Here is an 18,311-nt window from a genome sequence, read left to right as displayed (position 1 = left end):
ATGTGAACGAATTGTAAAGTGGCATGTAATTTGAAAACGCGCGTCCTCTCGCCCACTGGCTGCCTCGATTACGATAAAAAGAATCAAGAGCTATACACAGCGAGAGAGCGCAGGTTGATTGTGAGGTGCAGGTAATTTGGCCCGCGGCGCGCCATCAAACCCCAGCTCTTTATCATGCATGCACGGCAAACAGGGAAAAATAACAGCTTGTCTCTCTCTCTCTCTCTCTGGCTGGTATTCTCGTGGGGGCCGAATAAGCAAAACGATATAACCGGCACTCGAAACATTTTTCAACGCCACATTAGCCCCGATATTAAACGTATCATTCGCTTTAAAGTGTTTGTGTGTCGTAATCGAGCACGCGTAAAACACTGCAAGCACGGAGAGGGCTGCACAAATGAGACTCACGTACACAAGCGGACATGGTTTTCATCAAAGGCACTTTGGTCACGCCGCTGTTTGATTGCCGTGAAAATTGCTTTTTCAGCAAAATTGTCTCCAGCAATTGAAGAAGAAAAAATTAAATTTTACTGTTAGATTTTTTTCACTGTAAAAAGTTTTCAGAATTAATTATTTAAATAGTTTATTCTTTTTTTAAGTATTTAAGTTACATGAAAGACGTCATTAAAATTGATATTCCTAACTCTCTTCCTTTTTCATAAATTTGGTTTAAATTTAGAGGTATTAAATTTTTTAAATAACTTATACTAATTTGGCTACTATTTTATACACAAATAGTGCTTAAATTACTCAAAATTGAGGCAAAAATTTAAGAAGAAAATTTTAGCTCCACATGATATAAAATAAAATTTTTGAATTAAAAAAAAAGTTAACTGTAAATATTTTTTTAATATTTATTCATCTTGGGTCATTTCTTTTCCTTTATTGAAAAGATGTGCCCCTCATGACTGTCTCATTTCTCTTCCTCCGAGTTCCACGCGATGAAAAATGACCATTTTTGATATACAGAGCCGGGCTCGTTTGATGATTTGAAATTTCTACGCAAAGCAGCCGCTGATGTTTTGATGAATTGCTGCCCGGTCTTGTGATCGACTCTCTCTGGCAAGCGATCCGCGCAACGGTCTCTTTCTGCTCGTCAGCGTCCCCCATCCAACCATCCATCCATCGCATCCATTTGTGCAGGGCCGAATTCATATTTTAATGCAGCTGACTGTTTACAGTTTGACAATGCATGCATCATGTCAGAGTGCAGCAGCATGAAAGCTGCACCCGCGGAGTGCATAAGGGAGGCAGAGGCACTGCAGCACCCCTCTTTTAATTTCATCCTCATTAGTGGCCAAATGAAGATGTAAACGCGGAATATGTGTCAAAACACCCGCAGCCATTAGACGCGGCGCCGCATATCAAAAAGGGAAAAAATGTATATTGTTTGGGGGAACGCAAATTTGTTGCTGCTTTATTAAATTATGTCTCACCACCAGGGCTCAGGAAAAAATGTCTAAGGGTGAAAAAGAAAGAAGGCGGAAATATTGTTCAAAGAAAGTAAGGATTTCACGGTTAAGGTCAAGAATTTTACATTAAAGACATTGAATATAATAAAAACTATCAACGCATGAATTTCTTCAACAAATCTGGAAAAAAAATTTAACTGATTTAACTGCATTAAATCACATAGAATAATGTATAAAATTTTATATTTTACATTTTATTATTTCCCTTTAAAACGTCCTATGCCAAATTTTATGTAGCAGTGGAATAATACCTGTAGTGTTAAATATTTAATTAAAAAGTTTTTTAATAAAATTCACAAATAATAATTGAAATAAAATTTAAGAAAAAAATTTTAAAAGAAAATGTAAATTAAATTTTAATAAACCTGAGAAAATTTTATTTTTGTTAATCGAAATCCCTGAAATTTATTAGCATTCAAGTAATACCAGAAAGAACTAAGATATATATTTTGCTGCTTTTTCTCCGTAATTTGTAAATTAAATTAAACAAGACATGATGTGTAGGCAAGAGGATGCTGCGGAATCACTTTTGGATTCGGATCGCGTCACAGCATGAGTGTATTGCATAAATAAGCCGACGTACTGTGGCGGTGGCCGCTGCATATTTTATAAGGGCTGCGAGTGAGATGATTATTGGCATGCGAGGGGCCTTGCTTGGTTTTACTTGATTTCTCTGCACTGCATCTGACTGAGTAGTGTGTCTAGCTGTGCTGCGAGAGTGAGAAATGCGTGTTTGTTGTTTGGGGAATTGGCCGGCCGGCGCCGTGATTCTTATTTCCGACGAGCAAAAGCAAACGTACACGTCGATCTGCCTGGGGACCATTGTCATTTATTGATGCGTCCGAAGAGCAACGGCCCGCGATTGCAATCGATTGACGCCTGAGAGTGCACGTCGTTTGCACGTGCCTGATAAAATCTCATTTTTATATGTTATGCCTCTGCCTATAATAACATAGCTGGACAGAGATTCCAACAAAAATTTCATCTATCAAAGTAACTAGGGAAAGATATAGGCAAATTAACCTATTTATTAAAAAAAATATCAAGAGTAAAAAAAATTTAAATTTTGGTTAGGTAACACTTATAAGCTTTAGCTTTTGTAGCTAAATTAACTAAGTCAGCACATTTGGAAAAAAATCTCAAAAACTTCCAATCTATGCCTTAACAAAATTTCACCATTTTAAATATTTTTTTCTTAAATCAATTGAGGAGGAAAAACATAAAATCGCCTTTTTATCATAACCTTCCTCAATCCACAAGATGAATCAAATAAATAAATCACAGCATTTTATGTTCTTTTGCTCGCACAAAGATTTTAGTATAAAAAAATATAAATAGAAAATTTTGTAAATCAATTCTTTTCTATCAAAAAAGTCTCAAAATTTCCCTATTGAAATGTTCCACATCTCTCCCAAAACATTTTTAATGTATTTTAGAATAAATTAAAATTTGCATAAAAACCAGCACCTTGAGAGTATAATAGCGGCGCAGAGATGTCATTTGGAAATTTTTGAGAGCGTAATTTGCATTCACGCGCGGGGCCGATTTTGTTTTGGTAATGCAAATTAATGGAGGGAAAGGAGATAAATCATTTTTGTGTGCTGCAGTGAGAGCGAGCGAGCGAAAAACTCTTTTACGGCCCGGCTATTATCGCGTCTCTCATTTTTAAGAAAAAGGGGTAAGCGGCGCGCGCGAGCGAGCGAGCAACAACTGCTCCCCCGGGGACGACCTTTCTTCTGGCAATTGCCCCGCCAGGGCCTCCGCCCGAATAATTCGGCGTCTTAATTAAGGGATGCTGCGCGCCAGCTCTCTTTCTGCTGATGACACGCCACCATAAATAACGCAAATGGAGCCGAATGACTCGGCGATATCCAGCCGAATAGGCAAATTGCTCCATCCATTATATCAGAGCAGCGGCGGGTGCACGTCACGCGGAAGAGAAAAATCGACCGCCGCTCTTTTCGCCAGCCCAACCGCGTTACTTTGCACTCTGCAGCGCTGCATTCCCGCCAGAGTGCACCCAGACACACCCTTTCGCGAAAACCGTCCTTGCATCAAATGCTGAGCTGCTAATGTGGGGGAGAACTTGTGTGTACTTTTGTACGCGCGAGTTTTTTGGTCTTGTGCTTGGTCACGATTGGCGCTGCGCCGTTTCTCATGGAAATTTCGGTAAAAGCGTCTCCGCATTACCAAGTGAAATGAGACAGCTGAGAATTATTTGTCCGATTGCGACCAATCGCACGCTTCGTTTCGCGCCAGAGCGGCCCATCAATCACCCCGACCGCGACTGCAAACATTTACACCGAACAACGATGAGCAGGAAAACGCAAAATCTCTTGCAAAGGGTCGTTTTCGTTAAAAAAAAAATGTTAAAAGAAAAAATGTTTAAAGAAAAAAAACTGATAATTTCGCTCCATGTATACTATGTATTGCAAAGCGCACGAAGAAAATAAAAAATTGTAGAGCGATTGCTGGGAGTGAGAAGACGATTATGCAACCCCAACGCACGGGAGTTCAGCGCATTGCATACCTTCAGGTAATAAACTGCTTTTTTTCCTATGCTTGATCACAATGTTGCGAGTAAAAATTAGGATAAATTTCAAGAAAAGGAAGATTATTAAAATTATTTATTGTAATCGATGCCCTGTTATAAAATTTTCATGCTAATTTTAGTTTTAATAAAAATTGAATTGTAAACTCCAAACCAGCATATTTTCTTTCTTTGCAATATGCTTGTGGCGATGCGTGCAATATAAATAAATTTATGACAATTTATAATTTTATATGCGGTTTATAAATGAATAATGTGGGTTTGAGCACTAAAAGGCATACAAAAAAAGGGAAATTAAACAAAAAAAATTGGAATGTAGATGAACATTATTTTAAGAAAAAATGTTAGTGTGCAGGAATGAAACAAAATATAATTTGCAATTTTATTATTTGTTATTGTTGTAATAGCTTAAATTGAATAATTTATGCTCATTTCAAAAGTAGGACAAAAAATATTTTTACAGCTGATGGCGAGTAATTTTGATCGGCAGTTTGTATGAGAAGTGAGCACCAGCTTTCAAGCTTGGCTGGATTGTATCATTTAAAAGAATAAATATCTCTTGCTAAAAAAAACAGCGTAACTTTTTACATTTTACAAATATGATTTATAAATATATTTTTTCTTTGCTAATAACTCTGTATTTTCTATTGTTTCTGTTTAAAATATCTGGAAAAGCTTTTTGAAGTTCGATAATCTTGTAATAATGTTTTCTTCCGTGACCAAAAGCAAGGGCAAAGAGAAAGAAAAGAGGCAAAAGACGACAAAGAGACCCGGCAAGGATCGATCCGGCGATGCACGAGCTAGCGAAGGACCTGCTCTTTTACCGCCACTGCGAGCCTCGTAGACAAATGACTGTCGGCGCGCGCAGCTCGGCTCGGCTGGGCTGTTGGATTTTGGTTTTTGATTCAAAAACAAACACCGCACCATCCGACCAAAATAAAACCACAAATAATAATCTCCGCCGAATTCGAGACGAGTCGCGAATTTCGGCCGAAAACCGGTCGTTGTCGGCTAAAAGGGAGAAAAAAACCGACCGGTTGCATAAATCGCTGAAGCGACATGTCCAAGAACAAGCTGAACCTGACGCTGCCGCCGGGTGCTATCGAGGCCGCGGCGGCGCCGCCACCTGACGTTGCGGCGCCAGAGTAAGTGACCTCTGATGAACACTGAGAGTGTTTCTGACCTGGGCCTTATTTTCAGGGGCAAAGTGACCATTGAAGCTCTGCAGGAGCGGCTCGAAGAGCTCGAAATGGACGAGACCCAGCGTCAGCGGATGGACCTGTTTTTGAAGGAAAAACAGAAGATCAAACACGAGTTGATGGACGAGGACTTTGAGAAATTGGGCGAACTTGGCGCCGGAAACGGAGGTGTCGTCCTGAAAGTCCGCCACAAGCCCACCGGACTTGTAATGGCCCGCAAGGTGCGCCCAAAACCACACCCCCTTGAAGACCTCTTGACATTTTTATTATTTTATACACATAATTTTCATATTATGCTTCTTGTCTTATTGAAAAGAAGCCTAATTATTATAAATAATTTTTAAGTTGACCTTATCCGCTTATAAATATAAAGTATAAAATTTGAATTAAAATTAGAAAATCTTTACTAATAATTTGATATGTAATTTTTATACAAATTATAATTGAAACCCTCTATTTACTTAACATAAAATCCATTATTTTTGTCTAAAAAGATTTTTTCCACAGCTGATCCATCTAGAAGTAAAGCCGGCAATTAAGAAGCAAATTCTTAGAGAATTGAAAATTTTGCACGAGTGCAATTCGCCGCACATAGTTGGTTATTATGGCGCGTTTTACAGGTCAGTTTACTGGCTGCAATTGCTTTTTGCAAAATTAATCTTATGTATGTTTAATTACAGTGACGGTGAGATAAGCATTTGCATGGAGTACATGGACGGGGGCTCGTTGGACTTGATTCTGAAGCGGGCAGGACGCATTCCAGAAAACGTGCTAGCCAAGATCACGCTGGCCGTGCTCAAAGGGCTAAGCTACCTCAGAGACAAACACAACATAATGCACAGAGATGTCAAACCAAGCAACATTTTGGTAATTAGAATTAGAATTTTTAATACCTCCTTTTTTACAGTTAAAAAAACTATTTTAGGGGTTCAAACATAAAATTAACAATAAAATAAACTTAATGTGTATTATAAATTATATTAATAAGATCTCTTTTTAATTTGCTACAACACTTTGATTGAATTTTATTTTTTGTGATTTATTTTTAAAAAGAAATATCTAATATTTTGAAAAAATATTGATTAATGAGGAAATTGCAAATTTCCACAGATTTCATCGCGGGGTGAGATTAAAATCTGCGACTTTGGCGTATCGGGTCAGCTGATCGACTCGATGGCAAACTCTTTTGTGGGCACTCGCAGTTACATGAGTCCGGAGCGGCTGCAGGGCAGTCACTATTCGGTGCAGTCAGACGTGTGGTCACTGGGGTTGTCTCTGGTCGAAATGGCCATCGGCGTTTACCCTGTGCCGCCACCTGATCCTGCGACCTTGATGGCCGATGCGGCAGTACCTCAGCAGAGACCAATGGCCATTTTCGAGCTGCTTAACTACATCGTTAATGAGCCACCACCTAAACTACCCCCAAATCACTTCTCCACAGAGTTCAAGGAGTTTGTCGACCTTTGTCTCAAGAAGAACCCCAAGGAACGTGCTGACCTCAAAACGCTTATGGTGTGAATTGAATTTTTAAATATTATGTTTTTTTTTTATAGCCATACAATGTTAATGAAATGGATGATTAATCAAACATAATTTTATTTTTTTATTTTAAAAGAGATCAGTAATTGAAAATATTTTTGGATAAATTCAAATGTAAATCAGAAACTTTTAATTTTTTATGATTTTGCTTTTTTACCTCTATTAAAATATTCTCTGCAAATAAGCATACATTTCGGAGGAAAAGAGAAAAAAAATTAAAAATTTAATCTGATGGAAATTTAACAAGATTTTTTTTTTTTTTATACGTGAGAAATCGTAATTTAGTTATGAAGTGAATTAATTCTAATCCAAGAAAGGAAAACACTCCCCTGACATTCTAATTCAATTTGGGAATTATTTTCTATTTTGAAGTGAATTAAATTTGAATTTTTGATTCCAGACTCATACGTGGCTAAAGAAGGCTGATGCCGAGGCGGTGGACATGGCTGGCTGGGTGAGCCGTGTCAGCAGCATCTAGTCGTCTAAACTGCTTGTGATTCTCGTCTCACTGTTGTTCCGGTGTCCACTGTCCTGCGTCTAAACACAAACCATTCTTGTTGTAAGAATAAAGCCATAAACACACACTCAGACATACCGAACTGAAGAAAACAAAACAAGGTATCTATTGCTGCTAAACTTTTTTTGACTTTTTCGCCCGTTTAGCCGATAAGAAAGAAAGCGAGCGCCAACTCATTGATCGATGTGTACTGTGAGACAAATGTTGTTGTTCTTCCTCTTCTTCCAATTCAACAGGGCGAGCACTAATGAATGTGTAACCAAAAGTGATCTCAATCAGTGTTAAACAAATTGTTTGGTTGCTGTTGTCAACGTTTCTCCTAACCCTCTTTAAAACAGGTTGTTTTTCTGCCACGAAAACTTTGCTTTGTTTATTCTTTGCACGCAGTTCCCACGGCTGAGTTAGAGTTGATTACGTACAATTGACAGAGCAGAGTGTCTGTTTCGTTCTTTATTTTATTACTATATCTGTCGAGCAAGTGGATGAGTCGTCGCGCACCGAGACTTTTACATGTGCACACAGCATGGTGCCCAGCATTTCACACTAATACACAAATATAAACATATTATAGTCAATATTCTTCCGAATCCGCAAGAGCCTAAACTTGGTGTTGAAAATCTGTGTTTTACTTGTTCGCCCATTTGTTGGAAATATTATCTGAAATGCTTGGCTGAATTTAAAAAAGTGGATAAAAAAATATCAAAAATAAAGACAACTACTTGAAACTGAGATGCTCTGCTTTCTACTTTTGACAAGCAATACAAGAAAGCGAAATTTTTGATAAAAGAAATAATTTAATCTGATGGCCAATTTTTAGTGTTAGCGAACTTTCTCGGAGACGCCGGAAGGTGATTGTTGATAAAAAGAAGGAGATTTAGGCGCGCTAGAGAGCAAGTTCAAGGTTCGCTGGGTTTTAATAACCTTCTGAAGTGCACGACCCTGAGAGTAATTATACTCTCTGATGTTCAATTTCATTCAGATACAAAATTTAAATCTAAATCAAAAAATTAGAGTGAAGTTTCTAGTCCAAAAATGCGCAACAATAACCTTGCATGTCTGATTCGGGCATTTCTGTCAACCGGCGCTAATGATAAATGAATGAGAAGTTCCCAGGCTCTGTTTCTCGTCGCAGTGAATTGTTGTACACGAAATTAATTAACAACTGAAGGGGCACATTCGCGAAAATCTGGGTCAGCAACTTTGGCAAGAGACATTTTTGCGTCTCACGCACAAACATGAAAGCGAGAATCATCTTTTGTTAAAAAAAAAATTAAAATAAGATTAGCAGACTTTCATGATAAGATTTTCGAGGAGAAACGGACATTCTTCAAAACACTGAATTATGCGATAGATTTAGAAACAAAGAAGTAGGAATTCTTTAAGAGTGATGAAACTTATTTTGCTGATTTTTTGTTTATTTATTATTTTTTTAGAAATTATTCAGTTATAGGAGAAACATGGAAAATATATATATGTAGTTTATTAATGCTATGCAAGTTTGTGATTTTTTTAGCTAAATATTAATTTTTCAAGGTTCTTTTACGATTTATACACTAGAACAACTTTCTCTCTTGAGGAAAAAGACGCGTTGCAATTTTCTTTCGCCGGGTCGAACCGTAGTGTCGATTCAATTAGCCGGGGTGGCGTCTTGTGGTCGCAGGTGGTGGACGAGATGGGGTGGCTAATCACCCTGATGACGCCCATTAAGACCGCGTGCGCTCTTTTGCAATTAAAAGCGCGTCTCGTCCTTTCTCGCTGCTGATTTATTGCACGCGCCAAAAACTTCCCGCTGCACTATTTCTTTCCCCTGCCATGCGAAACTCATTTTACTAGTAATTATATTGTCTCTCGCGGTAGTTATCTTGACGCGCATTGTCTTTGCAAAAAGCGATTTTTTTTTCAAAGGGAGCAAGGGCGCTTAATTATCCTATTTTTTATCTCGCAATCTGACCAATTAAACGGCCAACAGCCTGCCGCGCGTTACGGGGAGATTTCGTCACCGCTTGAAAAAAACCAACTCATTTTTTAATGCGTAATCTGGAGGCCCATCAGACGCAGGTGTCAACATAAAACGCTTCTCGCGCACCCCAGGAAGGTCCGACGCGCGCTGGCAATTTGTTTTGAGATTTTATCTCAGTTGAGGAAATTTATCGTGCTGCTTTTTGGAAATTTATGCCGCAGATTAAAATAGAGAGTACAATTTTCGCGCTAATCCGCCGCTACTTTTACTGCCCGGCTTGTTAAATTTCACAGGAAATTTATTCACGCACACGCAAAGGTGGAACCGCGAACCGAGATTAGACTGAAAAATAATCGCATTTGTTCAAAGAACGCCAAAAGCACTTTCGATTTCTGTTAAACAGTTTTGATCCAAACCTTTCTGGAAACAGAAAGCAACAGATTCTGTAGACATTATTGTTTATGCAAATTAATTTCGCCTCAGGGCGCTTCCATGATATTTCCTCTTTCAAAAGGCGATGAACTTACAGTCTTCCTCTGCTTTGATTATTTCCAAGTATACACTCGATTTTAATTAATTGAGCAGTTATAATAATTTCCCCTTCCAATTAAGACGCAAGAGCGCGAGCGAGTATATTTTTCTCAATTTAACGTTCCCGCAGCAGTCGCTTTCAAACACGTGTGTGGCTTTTTCGCTAACACGCACCTCAACTCGGTGACACGAATCAAATTAAGCTTGGCAAAATTTCCAGCTCGCGTTTTCATTGCGGTTCCCTTTTTGCATAGTGGTTTGATCAAAAAGCGTCTACATGCTCTTTACGCTCCGCTGGACAAAAGGTGCTTTTGAAAATAAATAAACGAAAGCAAAAGCACCGCGAATGGGGCACTATTGTTTCTCTTTCTGATTGGTTGCATAGCAGTCTATGAGTCTATTTTGTTTGGGATTTGACCCGGATTAGGTTTTTCACACTCTCGTTTTCCTCTATTATTTGCATATTTTTCACTCGCAGCTCGTTAGACAAAACAATAGTCTATATCCGATTTATTCTGGAACAATTTTGTATGGTTTTTTCATCATTAAACATATTACATATGACAACGTTGTTAATGTTCCATCATCATTGCGAAATTGACACATAAAAAGGAAAGGTGTAAAAAAATTGAAATCTATTCAAACCAAATTATTGAAAATTAATTTTTGACAAATGAGTCATTTCGCTTATTTAGAGATTTTTATACTTTCGACACCAAACATGTCAACCTGTCAACCACTTTGCAAATGTTATCAAAAAATAAGGGCGGGTGTTTCTCTGAATTAGACGATGAAAAGTGAACTTTTTGGAATATATCGGAAGAAAATATTAAAGGATTATTCAGTGGGAATGGAGACTTTCTTAGTTAAGGCAATTCCTGTTGCAAAATTAGAATTATGTGAAACAAGTGCTGCGAAACTCGAAACAAAAAATATATGGCATTTTTATAAGCCTTCTCATGCAGGATAATTTAAGTAGCTAATTTTCCCAACGCTAATTAACTAATTAATAATTCACAGCAGATTCAAAGTACGAATATATAATTATTTGACCTTGCCAAGAAAATAGTTAATTCTATCGCTTGTTATAAAATTCTTTGAGTCAGCAATATGGAATTTCTTATGAGCAAGATAAGATAATGATCAAAGAGCCAATTTTCCTCTTGTGCCATTCTCTACACACACAAGTTTTATTCAATGCTATTTTTCCTTGTACTACATTTTAATTCCGTCTTGAAATTTAATTGAAGTGAAAATACTTCTGAGAATATATTTGCATACTTAAATTCACCAGAGATGCTGTTTAGTAAATTTATTGCTTTCCTCATCACCGGCAACAATGAAAAAAGTTTCTGGTTCTATCGAGCGCGAAACTGACCAGAGGAAGGAAAGGTTTCGATCGTTCTGGTTTCACCAAGCGGCGCTTTATTGCAGAATGCAAATCGGCGAACGCGCATCTCTCGCACAGATCGCGGACCAACATCCGCGGCGGGAGGGGCGGCTGACAGGAAGCCACTGTGACAATCACCTTTTTTAATTGTCGAGCCGGCCAGCTAGGCGTGACGCAGAGTCAATGCGCCCTGAGAGCACCTCTGACTCACACACGCGGCGAGCAGCACCTTTTTTCTGCTTTCGCGTCCAGCGCCTTCCGAGAAGCATCTCGCGACCACTTGTGTATCTCCTCAGGAGACACCTTTGCATATTTTCTCCTGCGGCGTCCGGCGCACCGGGTCACGGTGGCCGCCTTTGTGGCCCCCTCGCCCCGCACTGATTCGCTCCACGGCCTCCGGCGGGGGGTCCTGAGAAGTTCTCGGTCTCTCCTGGAGACTCCTCAGCGTCACTCCAACCTCGGCCGTCGCCAAGCACACAGGCAAGTACACCTTCCTTCCCCACACGCACCTTAATCGCCCTCAACGGGTGAATGCACCTTATACTTAGCTTGAGCAGGTGCATCCTGCAATTATTGTCTTTTTCACGCCGGTAGCACTTCTTCGCTAATCGTTCATTCCTGCCTTTAGAATTTTTAAATATTTTTTATCAATAAATTATCAAGTTTTTTAAATTTTGTTGAAAAAATTAGAACGCAGCCGCCTGTTTTGTGTCACTTTTCGCTGTCAAGGTAACTTGATTTCCTGCAAACTACAACTGAATTCATAGAAAATAAAACAAAGTCTGTCCGATTGTCCATTTAAAATTTGGGCATCTGATCCGTTTAATGAAGTCATGAAGTGCCAATTATATATTGCCTCATTTAGCAGAGTTATATAACAATGATATTTTATACTATTGGCTCTGCCAGCTTATTCTTAGCCTCATATTATTATTTCAAACAAACTAAATCTGATGATTTTTATTTGATAAATGTTGAAAATCGCCTTTTTCAATTTAACTCTTTTACCATTTCATACGCGCGCTTTGGCAGATTTGATTTCCGTTTTTGATACGCGAGGCGAGGGACAAGCTCTTTCGAACGTCCCTGAAAATGGAAAGCAGTGCCAGCCATAAAGCGTCGAGGACATTTTCCGGCCAAACTTTATGTCGGGGCTTTTAAATGTCATTGACTCTGGCATGTGCGAAAAATGGACAAAAAAGCCAAAGTACCTTTGAAAGCCAATTTGCTCGGCCCATTTTATATAACAGTTCCACTCTCAGGCGGGAGAACACGAAGCCAAAAAAGTGATGGTATTTTTTATCCGAGTTTTTGTCACGCATATTCTTAAGTACGTTGACTTTTAAAAGAACAGTAACTTGCGTTTATAACATGTGAAAAAAAACTGGTCGACGTACTTTTTCGTCCTATAATTTGATCTCTCTTGATAATAATAAAACTGTGGTTTTCAGATGACCGCCGCTTGGCTTTTTATTTCGATGGCCGGCCTTGTGGGCCTGGCTGGGGCCTACGAGGGTCGTTCCCTGACGAGGGACACAGCTTGGTGGTCAGCCCCAGAACCTCAGTGGCGCAGTCGAATTCTGCCAGCCCTGTTGCCGGCCAGTCGCTACTGGGGCAACCCCCCTGCTCAGCACCAACAGCAGCCCTATCACAACCAAAATAACCAACAACCCTACGCCAATCAACAGTACCAGGCTCAGCCTTTTGATAACCAACAGCGCCAAGCGCAACCTTACGCCAGCCAACAGTACCAAGCGCAGCCCTATCACGGACAGCAAGTCCAAAACTTCCACCAGCAACAACCAAGCCCATTCTTGCAAGCAGTGCAGGCGCCGAGGTCGCGATACCTTCGAGAACCGCTTCCAGGTGACGTTTACGGAAGCTACAACCCAAGACAACCAGCGCCCTGGTCTGTCCAGGTGGGCACAAGTCTCACCGTCAGAGACGACGACTCTCGAGGCGCTTTCAGCAACAGACGTCATTATGTGCAAAGCGAGAACGAGGGCAGGTGGGCAGGAAAATAGATAAAAGTTTTATATTTTATATAAAATTAATGGTTTTGTAAGTTAATAAAGCAGTTAATTTTCTTTTTTAAGTACAATTTTACCAAGTTTGATTTTTCTTGGCCTTTGCAAAGATGGTTGAGCTTTGAAAGAAAGCGGGAATAAAATGGAGCACCGTTGTTCACTGCAATTGTGATTTTTATTGATTGACGCTGCATTCGTTTGTTTGCTTGCTTATTATGCTGGGGATAGATGCACTGCACTTTGATTCAAGTCAAGTGTCCTGGAGTGAGTGAGTATATCACTGAGACTAGTCCTGAGTGTCACTTCTCGATCACAGGGGGAAGGAGGAGGAGCTGTTGCTATGGGCTAGGCTGAGCATGCTGCCGCTCAGGCTCTCCTCCTCGTACGCCTCCTTTGAGCTCTCGGCAATCGCGAGCGCACTGCATTTGACACCCATAAAATCATCAAATGAAAAATTGACCTTGAAAGTTAAAAAAGCTCAGTACCTGAATCCGAGGCGAGCGGACTCTTCGTCAAAAGAGTCAAGATCCTTATCATGTCGCTCCTGCAACATGCGCAGTCGCTCGTGCCGCTCCTGCTTAAACTGCAGGCTCTCTTCGTGCATCTTCTGCTCAAGCAGGGCGCGACGCACACTGACACGGTCCTCGAGCTCCTTGCGTTCACGATTTCGCTGCGCCTCAGCCTGCATCTTGTTCTTCGACTGGTAGGCCATCAACATTTCCATCTCATAATCGAGACGCTCCTTCAGTCGAGAGTATTCAGCCTCCTACAAACAAAATTTAATTCATGAAATTATTTTGCAAATAAGTTCCTTCATAGACACCCTGTATGATATGGATAACAAAAAATATAAGAAACTTATTACTGAAAAAATCCAAAGTTTTATTTTAAATGAAATATAATAAAGTAGGCAGCATATCAAGTAGACTTATATTCTTACTAATTTATAATAATTTAAAAATTGATTAGTTTTTTCATAACAATTAAATTCGCACCTGGCTTTCGTCCAGTCTGATTGACTGTTTCTGTAGCATCTCTGCAATGCTCTGCTCGTACTGGTCGCCGAGCAGCGCAAGCTTCCGCATCTGGTCTTCCTTGAGCTTCTTTATGACTGCCTTTTGGTCTTCCTTTGGCGTGGTCTGGAGGATATGAGACTTTAAAGCCTTGTACTGCCGTGTCTGGATTTTGCATGTGTCGCGGAACTGCTTCCTAATCAGTGCCTCTTTCTGTTTTAGGCTCTTTGGCTGCTGCTTAAGCTCCAATGCATGTTTCTTTCGAAGTTCCCGCTCTGTCCGAGTCATGTACTCTCGTTGCGAATTTAACTCAGTTTGGTGTTGTCGAGATACCTGAAACAAAAAATGACGCATAATATATTAATTTGTAATAATACCCAAAGAGGATGTAAAAATTTCCATGGAGCTACAATACTTTCAAACTTCTTTTTAAGTTTATTAGATTTGAATTTCTCCACAATGAGACAGATTTAAACATACCTGCTCCTCTCGCAACGCATGCACGGCTCTCTGTTGGCGATACTCGAGCTCTTGGGTGGCCTCATGATGTCTGAGCAACATCGAATGTGCCGTCTCAAGCTGCTGTTGCCGTTTTACCAACTCCTCTCGTAACAACTCCAATTCTAGATGTTGAATTTGCAGCAGCTTCTTACGACGCAGCTTCCTCATTTCCAGCTCCAGGTAATCCTTCTGCCCACGCACCAAACGTTGCTCCTCCTGAGCCTCGACCTGCTTGTGGTTCTCCTTTTGGGAGGCCAGAGCAGCGTCCCTCTGTCTCTTGGGTGTTGCCTCGTCATCCATCTGCCGCCTCCAGCGCTCTTTACTCGCCTTGTACTCCCTCTTCTTTTGGGTCTCAAAAGCTTTTCGGTCCGCCTCCTGCCTTGTGGTGATGTCTTTCAGCAACCTTCGTTCGGCCGCAACATTCGCTTTTAGGCGCCGCTCGAGCTCCTGCTGGTGGCGCTGCGTGAGTCGTTCCAGCTCTTTGCTGAATTGACTCAGCAGAGCTTCATACTCCTTGTCTAGCACTTGCTTGTGCCCCTCCATTTCAACCTTCAACACAATTTTAAAAATTAATTATTTTGTACGAATTGAATCTCATAAAATTAAACAACTTAAATCTTTAAAAAGACTATCATCTCAAGAAAGGTGAATTATGAATTATATGATAAATTACCTTGCACCGCTCTTCAAGTTTAAGCAGAGCACCTTGGTGTTCACGCCGCATACGCTTGTATCCCGACATTTGCTCATGCATCTCCTCCTGCATATGTTCTTTTTGTTGTTTGGTCACAATTGACGTCGTCCTGATAGTGGCAAAGTTGGAGGCATGCGGCCTCATTGGAATTAGCTCTTCGGACGTGGAAGCGTGTGGCGGAACAGGAGGTGCCTCGGGATTGGCCAAACTGCTGTTGGAGCCTGTCGATGCCACGGAAGCGGCCACCGAGTGCAGACTGTGCTCGGAGGTAACAGAGTTGCTCTTGCCCTCATCACTGGCACCTGCGTCGTTTTCATCGGCCATTAAGATTTTCTTCATTTTGCGGTAATTGAGGTTGTCGAGATCACGCACGGCGGCCTTGGTGCGACCAATAAGGTCGATCAACACGGTTGGTGAGCGGGTCCGTGTGACCAATTGGTGCTGATAAGAAAAAACAGTTAATTAAATGAAAATAATAAAGAAACAATTATTCACAGCGATTCAAATTAAATGGTTTTTAAAAAAGAACATTAACATGAGACGTACTGAAAGGAGTCTGGAAGAGGTGGGTCTGTCCTGCGGATTCTTATGCAGGCAAGCGTCAACAAAGTGTCTGAAGACATCGGTCCATTCGGCCGCCTGCAGTTGCGGCGACTCGTTCTGAGCAATGTGATACAAGGCACTCATCGCGTTCATGTTGAAATAGGGCGGCTTGCGCTCGGCCAACTCTATGCATGTGATGCCCATGGACCAGACGTCCACCTTGCCGTCGTACTGTCCCTCATCCATTGCCAGAATCACCTCTGGCGCCATCCAGTATGGAGTACCCACAAAAGAGTTGGCAGGACATTTGGTTGCCGCAGAACCAAAATCAGCTGGGAAAAGGAAAGGGAAAAAATATATCAATATTGTTATTCAGATTAAATTTATAATATTATTTGATGGACCATGAAAAAAATACATTGGTTTTGAAGTTATTAAAAAAATCGTTACACATTGTTAACATTCTTCTACAATTGGTATGCAGCGCGTCATAGAAAATCAATTTCCCTAATCAAATTAACTTTCACAAGCACTTCGAATATTCTATATTCTTGCAAAAATGGCAAATTTGAGCTCAACTTAATTTTATTTATTGTGAATATGAAAGAATAAAAACTTATTTAATAGGAAAATCTTACTTATTAGATTAAATATTAATGGGACACATTTTATTAACTTTTGAAACCCACCTAATTTGACAACGCCGTTCTCAGTGAGCAGTATGTTGCCTGCTTTGACGTCCCTGTGAATGCGGCCCATTGAGTGGAGGTAGGCAAGACCCCTGAGGACACCCTCGCAGATGGCTGCGATCTCCTCTTCCATCAGGGGTCGTTTGTGCACCTCAAGGATGTCCGAGGCGCTGCCGACGCAGTATTCCATGACCAGCCAGGCCGTGTTGTCATGCAGGTAGCAGCCCTTAAAATTAAAATGTTAATGAAAAATAATCAGGTGGGAGATCATGAAACAACCCACCTTGTACTCGATCGTATTGGGGTGGCTGAGCTGGCGCAGGAAGCGAATCTCTTTAAGGATGTCCTGCCACTTTTCGGCCGACTGCTTTCCCAGGTAGGACATCTTCTTGATGGCCACGATCTCCCTGGTTGGCACGTGCCGCGCATAGTACACGGCGCCGAAAGAGCCATGCCCGATCTCACGCAGGTCCTCGAAAGTCTTTTCCGGATCGCCGCGCTCGAAGAGCTCCGCGATCTCCGGGTCCTTCAGGCTGCCCGGCCTGAAAAAAGGAAAAGGGCACAGGGGTTAGCTTTTAGCGCACAAAATTCCTGCATTATGACAGATGGATAGGCGTAACCCTGTTGGAAGGAACGTCGCCAAGAGCAGGATGTTCCTTCCTTTTAAGGTGCGATTTCGCGGTTCCTTTGATGGAAAGGTGCCTTCTTGTGAGTGGTGCCGAGGAATTCGCGTTATATTGCACCTTTCCTGTGTGCGAATGCGCGATTTGGCGTGTGCACGTCAAAAACTGGATCAGATAATATAATTGACGGTGAAAATAGAGCATATAACGCGAGCACGGCAGCAAAAGGCGCCTCGAAAAGGCCGTCGACCTGCGAAAATAGCTTTGGCTGCCAGAACATTTTGCAGGAAACCGAGCCAAGAGGGCGAAAATTTGCCAAATTTATAATCATACTTGAATGAAATTTTTAGATAATACCTAATAATAACCGGTAAAACACCGTTCTTCCAATAATACCGAATTATTTGCAGGTTAACTGGACAATTTTCAAAAAAACTGGCTGAAAACCGATTTAAAATTACAAAACCGGTTAAATAATTTGCACCGATTCTTAAAAAAAGCGTAACCGGTTAACTGACAGAAACTGCAGGTGTTTCAGGGCCCAGAAAGTGAACGGATTACGGGCCCCGTGGGCCCCCTCGGAGTAAATAAAGTTGCTCAATGAATTGTATGGTTGTTTCTCACCTGGCTACGGCGGGCATGGCGTACGCGGCGGTCTTCAGTTTTGGGCCATCACCTGAAAACCGCGGTCGGTCAAAACTAAGATGGCCGTCGGAGGGAGTCGAAGGCCCGTTTTTCAGCCGCTCAGACCCCCTGGACAGCGCGGCCGCCTGCCGAGTGGCCACTTCGGAAGGGCAGACGTGGGGGCAGCCGACGGCGGAGCGTTGCCGGCACTGGGGCTGCGCGATTAGCCGCGGGGCCTCATCAGAAGCGGGGCGACTCGCAAATCGATTTGGAAATCTGAAACAGGCTCGCAAACTTCGCAATGGGCCAGGCGCAGGCGCACTAGCCACGGGCTGGGACACCAGGACACAGCGCACGCGTCGCACCATCGAACGTTTCTGATTGTAGAGCGGCGCCAATTTGGGTCTCCTTCCCGTACCGCGGCGGATTTACGAATGA

At 41.3% G+C, this 18,311-nt stretch overlaps 3 protein-coding genes across 4 annotated transcripts; 2 read left to right on the top strand and 1 right to left on the bottom strand.

The window, feature by feature from the left end:
* Positions 1-4,890: 4,890 nt before the first annotated feature.
* Positions 4,891-8,007, top strand: LOC132203010 (dual specificity mitogen-activated protein kinase kinase dSOR1). Its single transcript, XM_059630423.1, has 6 exons — positions 4,891-5,168; positions 5,224-5,443; positions 5,730-5,842; positions 5,903-6,089; positions 6,333-6,734; positions 7,162-8,007. Exons 1-6 carry the CDS (start codon positions 5,083-5,085, stop codon positions 7,237-7,239), a joined length of 1,086 nt encoding a protein of 361 aa, XP_059486406.1. The 5' UTR covers positions 4,891-5,082; the 3' UTR covers positions 7,240-8,007.
* Positions 8,008-10,777: 2,770 nt separating this feature from the next.
* Positions 10,778-13,260, top strand: LOC132203011 (uncharacterized). Of its 2 annotated transcripts, none has more exons than XM_059630424.1 (2): positions 10,778-11,639; positions 12,611-13,260. In XM_059630424.1, exon 2 carries the CDS (start codon positions 12,611-12,613, stop codon positions 13,181-13,183), a length of 573 nt encoding a protein of 190 aa, XP_059486407.1. In that variant the 5' UTR covers positions 10,778-11,639; the 3' UTR covers positions 13,184-13,260. The 2 variants fall into 2 exon arrangements, with proteins under 2 accessions (XP_059486407.1, XP_059486408.1); XM_059630425.1 differs by lacking the exon at positions 10,778-11,639 and adding an exon at positions 11,717-11,888.
* A 67-nt stretch (positions 13,261-13,327) lies between these two features.
* LOC132203009 (serine/threonine-protein kinase Tao) lies at positions 13,328-18,240 on the bottom strand. Its single transcript, XM_059630421.1, has 9 exons — positions 17,874-18,240; positions 16,910-17,168; positions 16,627-16,852; positions 15,941-16,269; positions 15,374-15,835; positions 14,680-15,249; positions 14,182-14,532; positions 13,672-13,952; positions 13,328-13,605 (listed from the first exon to the last, which is right to left on the bottom strand). Exons 1-9 carry the CDS (start codon positions 17,888-17,890, stop codon positions 13,497-13,499), a joined length of 2,604 nt encoding a protein of 867 aa, XP_059486404.1. The 5' UTR covers positions 17,891-18,240; the 3' UTR covers positions 13,328-13,496.
* Positions 18,241-18,311: the final 71 nt, after the last annotated feature.

Source organism: Neocloeon triangulifer, unplaced genomic scaffold (assembly GCF_031216515.1).
Source record: "Neocloeon triangulifer isolate White Clay Creek 2 clone unplaced genomic scaffold, ASM3121651v1 ptg000017l, whole genome shotgun sequence".
Taxonomy (NCBI): Eukaryota; Metazoa; Arthropoda; class Insecta; order Ephemeroptera; family Baetidae; genus Neocloeon; species Neocloeon triangulifer.
The sequence above is the reverse complement of the archived record's forward strand: the minus strand, read 5'-3'. Positions and strand labels throughout refer to the sequence as shown.

Bases quoted from the DNA above. Each gene is read 5' to 3' on its own strand.
- LOC132203011 (XM_059630424.1), top strand. From the start codon at position 12,611: ATGACCGCCGCTTGGCTTTTTATTTCGATGGCCGGCCTTGTGGGCCTG.
- LOC132203009 (XM_059630421.1), bottom strand. The intron at 15,250-15,373 runs GTAATTTATCAT...ATTGTGTTGAAG, and splicing joins AACTTGAAGAGCGGTGCAAG to GTTGAAATGGAGGGGCACAA. The intron at 13,606-13,671 runs GTACTGAGCTTT...TGTCAAATGCAG, and splicing joins TCCGCTCGCCTCGGATTCAG to TGCGCTCGCGATTGCCGAGA.
- LOC132203010 (XM_059630423.1), top strand. From the start codon at position 5,083: ATGTCCAAGAACAAGCTGAACCTGACGCTGCCGCCGGGTGCTATCGAG. The intron at 5,444-5,729 runs GTGCGCCCAAAA...TTTTTTCCACAG, and splicing joins GACTTGTAATGGCCCGCAAG to CTGATCCATCTAGAAGTAAA. The intron at 6,735-7,161 runs GTGTGAATTGAA...TTTTGATTCCAG, and splicing joins CTGACCTCAAAACGCTTATG to ACTCATACGTGGCTAAAGAA.